Source organism: Mercurialis annua, linkage group LG2, assembly GCF_937616625.2.
Source record: "Mercurialis annua linkage group LG2, ddMerAnnu1.2, whole genome shotgun sequence".
NCBI classification, from domain to species: Eukaryota; Viridiplantae; Streptophyta; class Magnoliopsida; order Malpighiales; family Euphorbiaceae; genus Mercurialis; species Mercurialis annua.
Window position 1 is genome coordinate 18,700,279 of NC_065571.1, and position 7,572 is coordinate 18,707,850.

The window sequence follows — 7,572 nt, forward strand, 5'->3', positions numbered from 1 at the left end:
TGCTGCTTGTGAAGTATGGAAGGAGATTAAATTTGAATTCCCGACAATGGATACTTTATAATCTACTAATTGACGTTCGTTCTCTTAATTGAATTGGAATTAAACTCGGCCCAATCTTTTACTAAAAGGATTGAGCCGAATACAAATACAAGAATCTTATTTTATATGTATATATTTTTACTCGATACATATTTAACTAAATATAAAAGATAAAAAAAGAAGATTAAGCACTTATTTTTATTTTGGATCCACAGTTAATTCTAAGGATCAACTAAAATCTTTCTAATAATTTATGCGGTGGCCGGTTTAAAATTAATGTATATATAATGTAAATCTAATTTAAAGTTAATGTAACTTAATGTGAACTTAATATAAATTCAAAATAAATAAAATCAAACTAAATTATTAGTAAACTGATTATGAATTTAAAATTAACTTTTCCTAATCAAATTAATTTATTAATAATTTACACTATTAATAATAAATAACTCATGATAAAACTAAGTGAGTTTTTAATGAAATTAAATTGAATATAAATTTAAAGTATGCTTAATGTAAACTCAAATTCTTAATAAATTGATTATAAATTTAAAACTAATTTATTCTAATCATATGTAAACTTAAAGTATACTTAATGATAATTCAAAAAAAATGTAAATTTAAAATAAACTAAATTGTAAAAATAGCTTATTATAAATTTAAAATCTATTTTAATTAAATTGATTTATTAATAATTTATACTATAGAAAATAACTCATAAAATAACAAATGAACTAATAAAAATTCAATGTAAATTATTTAAATTTTTATTGAAATGAAACATAATGTAAACCGTTTTTGTAATTTTTTTAGAGGAATTTGCACAAAGATTTTTTTTTAATTTATTTGTCTCGATATCTCAATTTCAAAAATTTATTTTTTTCTTTTATTTTTCTATTGTTTCTAGTTGTACTCTTAATTAGCAAAATAATATATTTGTATTTTTACTCTCCTTCTTTTAAAACATGCATATTTTGTTTTTTTTCTTTTTTTTTTCTCTCCTCTCTTTCTTTCTCCATCCTTCTCTTTCTTCTTCATTTTCGTCTTTTTCTCTGTAATTTTATTCTCTCTCCTCTTTTTTTCTCTCTCTTCTTTTTCTCTTTCCTTCTTTTTTTTCTTCTTCTTCATCTTTTCTTTTACTTTTCTTTGCAATCTTTTTTTTCTTTTTCTTCTACCTTTTCTCTTTCCTACATTATATAAATGGACTCCAATACAAAGAAGAAAGTTTGTAATTGAGAAACATCTTCTTCTTCTTTTTTTTCTTTCTATGTTGTTTTAAATTATTGTAGTATCGTTTTCTGGAATTTTTTTTCAATTTTTTTTGACAAAATCGTTATTTTTCTTCATTTATAATATTTTGACGAGTTTTCAAATTTTTTTAATTAATTTTAGAAATCATTTGGAACTGTTCTTTTTTGAAATCGTTTTATACTATTTGAAACCTTTGTAAACGGTTTAAAACTTTTTGAAACCGTTTTTAATAGATTTTTAATGAGAATAAATAAATTAAAATTTACAGTTTTCTTTGTTTTTAAAGAAAGTTATGATCGTTGGATTTGAATTTCAAGTGAAAATTGAAGCGATTCGATTAGGAATTAAAAATTCGAGCAGATTCAAAACTATCAATAAAATTCTAAAAAATAATAATAAAATCGCAGGAATTAATTTCTTGAAATGTTATGAGTTGAAATTAGAATTAGTTTGTTGATTTGTTAAATTTCTTTGAAAATAAATTGGAAAAGATGAAGAAGAAGAAGGAGAAGAAGAAGAAAATGAAAAGAGGATGAAGAAAAAGAATAAACTGGATGTAGAGTAAATAAGGAGTATAGAAACAAAATAAAAAAGTAAAAAAGTAAATATAAAACACTCTAAAATAGACAAATAATGGTAGATAATCTGAATTAACAAATACTAATATTTTTCTATTTTAAATATTTTGCTAATTCTCTCTTTTTTTCTAAAAACTCAGTGGGAAACTAGTAAGAAGCCTATTAATGGGTGTAGTATTGGGTAGTCCAGCCCATAGATTATTATGAGTAATGGATCCCAGTGGCGGGGCAGCTTGGATATTCTCCTTCACACGCAAACTCTAAAAAATCACAGAGAGAGCGTGAAAAGAGAATGGCATTCTCAACCTTTGTCCACCTCAAACCAATTTGCTTCCCTGCTCGCCAATTCAATCAACGCTCACTCCATACTATCAAAACCTTCACAACTCTTCCCTCATACCCCAACCCATTTCCCAGAATGTTTCATCATCAACCTCCCAATGCAGCGTCAATGCAAGCAGTATTCAAGCTGATCCAGTCTGCACCGCCCACTTGGCACTCTGCTCTCCTCAACAACCTCATCATCTTCGTTCTGGGTACTCCAATTCTGGTCTCCGGTCTCTCAGTTTCAGGCATTGTGGCTGCTTTTGCATTGGGTACTCTCACTTGGCGCGCTTTCGGCCCCTCTGGTTTCCTCCTCGTTGCCTCTTACTTTGTTATCGTCAGTCCAAACTTAATGCTTGTGTTGTTTCTTTCTTTGAGTTAGTTAATTGAGTTGTGGGTGCAGTGACTTATTGGTTAAATTTGTGTGTTAGGGCACTGCAGTTACGAAAGTGAAAATGGCGCAGAAGGAAGCACAGGGCGTGGCTGAGAAGAGGAGGGGAAGAAGGGGGCCAGGCAGTGTGATCGGTTCGAGTGCTGCTGGCTGTGTCTGTGCGTTTCTCTCCATTTATGGGGTTGGAGGAGCGGCCTTTTCTCGACTGTGGGAGCTTGGATTTGTGGCCAGTTTCTGTACTAAGTTAAGTGATACGGTGTCAAGTGAGATAGGCAAGGCTTATGGCCAAATTACGTAAGTTTTTCCTTGGAATGATTGAGACTCATACATATATTTATATCTTATTCGTGGCATTGGCTAAGTCTTTGCATTATGATAGCTAGTCATTTTTGAATTTTGATGGCATGTACAGGTACCTTGTTACGACGTTTAAGGTTGTTCCAAAGGGGACGGAAGGGGCTGTAAGTGTTGAGGGAACACTGGCTGGTTTGCTGGCATCGATTCTTCTTGCCTCCATTGGTTGTTTCATGGGTGAGGTACGGTTTACCATCTTCATCTTGTTTGTGCTGAACTGATTTTATTTGTATGGACAATCCTCTTCATTTTCAAATTTATTCCCTCTTAATTTGTCTCCTTCATACACATCATCAAATTATGACACAGATGAATTGCTAATATCTTCATTGAATGCCCCTTTAATTTTGTTTGCTACGAAAGCGAAGGTAAATCATTTTGTTAGTCTTTTGTTTTCTGAATCTTACATTCGTTCAAGCGGTCATGAGGGGGCTAAACTTTGAATTAGAGCAAAAGACACCATTTCTTATTGATAGAACTCCAATGTAATGATTCCCAGTCCCAAAAAAGATTATCACATCAAACTCTAGTCTTGCATCAACAAACAAAATGCTGGTGGTTTGAAGAAGATTATGCCTGTGGAATTTCTTAATCCGTGTCATTGCTTGTCATACATAGTTCAGTAAAGTTGAGTTGATCACAAGTGAATGCAATACTATATTAAATCAAGCAAAATAGTATTTGACAGTAAAGATTTTTCTTCAAAGAGTAGAAAATTAACAAAAAGCCAAATCAAAAAGATTGACAACTTTAGGTGAACAAAACTCAAGAAATTTGTAATAGGGAACATCAATTAAATAATTTTTACGAGGAGTGAATTATAAAGTTTGTTGCAACAAATCATATTTGCATTGGAGAAGCATTAGATTTAGCATTAGCCTTGCAACAATCAGCCAAATAAAACTAAGAACCTTCCAGTTCACAATATGATTTATTTTTTGAAATAATTTTAACAATTGCTTGCATCTCTATTTATAAGTTTCCCCATGGGTTTCTGTGGGGCTTAGGGGGTTCTTCCTTCTTTGCATATATTTTCAAACAGATAAAAGTATTTGAACTTCAATTCTTGTTTTTATCATTTGCCTATGCCTTATTTTTTATTTGGATTTGGCTGTAACACTTTTCAAGATTTTCCAACATAACGTTGAGGTGTCATCATTTAGTTATAGTCCATCTTAGGCTTCAATGTAATTCTCTAATTTGTGTTAATCCAGAGGCTGGCCTATAAAGTAGCAAGAGCTTCTTTCAAGCTTTAAAATTCTTAGGAGCCGGGATAGTTAGTAAGATAGATTGCAACCGTTTAATATATTTGAGCTACCTAACTTTGCCTTGATAAGTTGTAGTGATTCTAGTTATATCCTTTTAATTTTTTGTGAAACAGATACGTCCACCTGAAACAGTTGTGTGCGTGATAGCTTCCCAGATAGCTAATTTCGGAGAGAGCATAATAGGTGCAACATTCCAAGAGAAGGAAGGATTTCGATGGGTAAGCAACGAGAAAAATGTTTACTTCAATTATTATATATCAAACATGTTTTTGATAGAAGAGTTTTTTGGGCTTGTTCTTATCCACAATATTAGGTAGCTATGAGGTGGTATTATTCAATATGCATCCAATATTCCTGCAAATTATTGAACTTATATAATAATGGCCAGCTGATAGGTGCTTTGTCTTAAATGTGCTTTGTCTGGAAGTTGCGATAATATGAGTTAGTACAGATCCTCTAGAGAATCATCATGTTGAGGAAAGAAAATTTCAGTCATCATACATTCTACAGAATTATGCACTAGTTTTCGGTATTGGGTCAATACTCAAATTTAAAGCAACTTTAGTTTTAGGCCTCCGAGTTATTCTCTATTTTCAAGAGAAGAGTCAATCCGATCCACAAACTTATGTTGCAGAATTCAATAGATCTAATCTAATCAATTGGCGTCAAATAGATCCAAAACATTCTAAAATCATATCAAACATATCCAAATTGCGATGGGACGGATTAGAAAATTTAGATCCATCGGATAGGACCTGAAATTATAAACTTATGGGTCAATTTAACCTTAATGAATGAAAATGGATGTAATTGATTATGCCACATAAATTTGTGGATCAAAATGAGCCTTCTCTGCTCTATATGATAGTAATTGTGAGAGTTCATTTGGTGCATCTTTTTTGACATTATGGTGTTTGTGTTGTTTTGCAGCTCAACAATGATATTGTCAATGTCATCAACATATCCATCGGAAGCATATTGGCAGTCGTAATGCAGCAACTTATACTCCACAAGTAATCCTGGATTTACAATGCGGCAGCCGCTTTAACATTGTCAATAAATTGCACAGTTATGCTCCTCCAAAGATCCCGGATTATGGTAGATGGGTTCTTGTTGCACATCAAAGACTACCATTTTCATCCGCTCTTACTTGGAAAAACTGAAGGAGCTTGATCTTCATCAGTTGTAAAAGAGTCATACAATTGCCTGTACTAGTTGTAGTAGCTGACATTGGACTCAATGAATGGATAAGGTTCTTCAAAGAAAGTTTTTTTTTTAAATGTGACAGTAGAATATATATAGTGATAGAAATTGTAGATTTGAGTCAGCTATTGTGAATCATACGGACATTAAACTGTGCTATTGAGTGAAGTATGCATATGTCGGCCAACTTAGGATGTAACCGAGTCGAGTCAATTAAATACTAATCGAGCTAAGCTTGATTTTTACCGAGTTGGAGTTGAAAATGATAATACAATAACAGTCTACAGATGATGCAGAATTAGATGTGTTTGTTTGATTTGAGGATGAGGTTCAAAAGCCTTTGATACACTCCAATCGCTGATTGAAGTCCATGGATGGCTCTTGTCCTATCCTGAGCTGTGACACTCAAAACATCCTCTGTCTGCATACTGTCTACTTGTTTGGCTGATAACCCCATATATGTATTGCCTCTTCCAATCAACTTGGTACCATCACCCATCCCTCTTCCCACAATTACATCACTTAAAATATCATGTTTCCCCAGAACCATCATCACCTCCCCTTTCTCTCTTTCCCACATATAAACACTCCCATCTTCTGCACCACATACCAAATTCTTTCCGCCATTCGCCATCACCACCGATACCATACCTCCTCCCTCGTGTTTTCCCGCCCACGCCACCGATTGAATCGTCTCTTTTCTGCTTCCAACTTGCAGAATTCCCTTGTATATCCAACCGTTGGACCCTGCAGCGTAGAATTCGACCTCTGCCGGGTCTAATGCAACCCCGGAAATCGCACACGGGAACGCTATTGTCTGCAGCTTTCTTCCATCCAGTAGGCTCCATACTTTGCAGGTGGAGTCTGTTGAACTAGTCATTATAGTCGGACAGCTTATCCTCGTAAAACAGGTAATGCTCGTCACCGGACCATCATGTGCCAGAAATCGAATAAGTATGAAATCACATTGATTATCATCGGCTACAATTCCAAGTATGGGCATAACAGCAATGCAGCCATCGTCTCCTCCTGAAATGAGAAGCGACGACTGATGACCGCTGATTTTGATGCAAGACACAGGTTTATTATTATGAGCAGGAACTGCATTGATGACATTTCCTGACGGTATAGAGAGAGCATAAACATGTCCAGAAATTCCTCCGGCGAATACGAAAAGTCCATCAGGAGTAGCAGCAAGAGGTACCACAGGTTCAGGGACAGGAATTTGGTGCAGAACTGTGGGTGACCACCAGTTATAGAGATGAATTGAGCCCGAAGGTGTTGCCGATGACGAGATGTGAGAGGCTGCAATGTAGTTGGCCTTTCCTACAATAGCAAGCCCGTGGCGAGGCGACTGGCTACCGGTGAAGCGAGCCACGGTGGTGCCTGAGATGGCCTCGTAGGCAGTGATGCGGCCATTAAGGGAGCTGGTGAGCACAATTTCACACATTTTCTTTGCTTAGCTTGCCCAATGCTCTCATTTCCTCATTTCAACTAAAACTGCTCTAACTATCATGTAAAGCGTGATATTAGCAGAGACGGACCCCACTTATTTATTTAACTACGGGAAATTCTTATCTAGCCCCGGTCCATAGACAATCTATGGACCCATCAAAAACTGACATAGTTTTTTTACTTTTCTATCTATTTTTAATTGTAAAATTATTAGTTTTGAGTTTTTTTTTTTTTTGAAACTATTAGTTTTGAGTTTAGTTATCTATAGTTAACTAAAAGACAACAACTATAATTTCAGTTTTTTACGTAATCAAATTCAATTACAATAGAAACACCTAACCATATATGTGCTTCCGTTATCATTCTTTAATGGCATTCGTCAGAAATCATTAAAATGTTCAATATGAACAAAAATCGATAAAAGTCAGATAAACCAAAAAAAGCAACGGACGAATTATATTAGAAAAGAGAATCAGAGAGCTTGAAAATTACAAAAGTAAGTATTTCGATTTTGTCTTTTTATTAAATTCTATTGTCATTTAAAAGCTTTCTGAACATGTTAATTTGATCTTTTAAAATGGACATTTTTATATTACATATACATAATCTTACACTTTTGTTTTGCAGAAAATAGATAACAATAATGCTCGTTTGTTATAATTTGAGACATTTGAGAAGTTGATTTTTTGTGATACATTGATTTGCTATT

At 33.8% G+C, this 7,572-nt stretch overlaps 2 protein-coding genes across 2 annotated transcripts; one reads left to right on the forward strand and one right to left on the reverse strand.

Annotated features, from left to right (window-relative positions):
• The first annotated feature begins 2,097 nt into the window (after window positions 1-2,097).
• LOC126669669 (protein VTE6, chloroplastic) lies at window positions 2,098-5,485 on the forward strand. The gene is made up of 5 exons (XM_050363194.2): window positions 2,098-2,529; window positions 2,624-2,877; window positions 2,996-3,119; window positions 4,319-4,423; window positions 5,136-5,485. Exons 1-5 carry the CDS (start codon window positions 2,161-2,163, stop codon window positions 5,220-5,222), a joined length of 939 nt encoding a protein of 312 aa, XP_050219151.1. The 5' UTR covers window positions 2,098-2,160; the 3' UTR covers window positions 5,223-5,485.
• Window positions 5,486-5,550: 65 nt separating this feature from the next.
• LOC126669668 (protein ROOT INITIATION DEFECTIVE 3-like) lies at window positions 5,551-6,949 on the reverse strand. Its single transcript, XM_050363192.2, has one exon. It carries the CDS (start codon window positions 6,856-6,858, stop codon window positions 5,707-5,709), a length of 1,152 nt encoding a protein of 383 aa, XP_050219149.1. The 5' UTR covers window positions 6,859-6,949; the 3' UTR covers window positions 5,551-5,706.
• Window positions 6,950-7,572: the final 623 nt, after the last annotated feature.

Excerpts from the sequence above, each read along its gene's own strand:
- LOC126669669 (XM_050363194.2), top strand. The coding sequence starts at position 2,161 with ATGGCATTCTCAACCTTTGTCCACCTCAAACCAATTTGCTTCCCTGCT. Across the intron at positions 2,530-2,623 it reads TTGCCTCTTACTTTGTTATC|GGCACTGCAGTTACGAAAGT; the intron begins GTCAGTCCAAAC and ends TTTGTGTGTTAG. Across the intron at positions 3,120-4,318 it reads TTGGTTGTTTCATGGGTGAG|ATACGTCCACCTGAAACAGT; the intron begins GTACGGTTTACC and ends TTTGTGAAACAG.
- LOC126669668 (XM_050363192.2), bottom strand. The coding sequence starts at position 6,858 with ATGTGTGAAATTGTGCTCACCAGCTCCCTTAATGGCCGCATCACTGCC.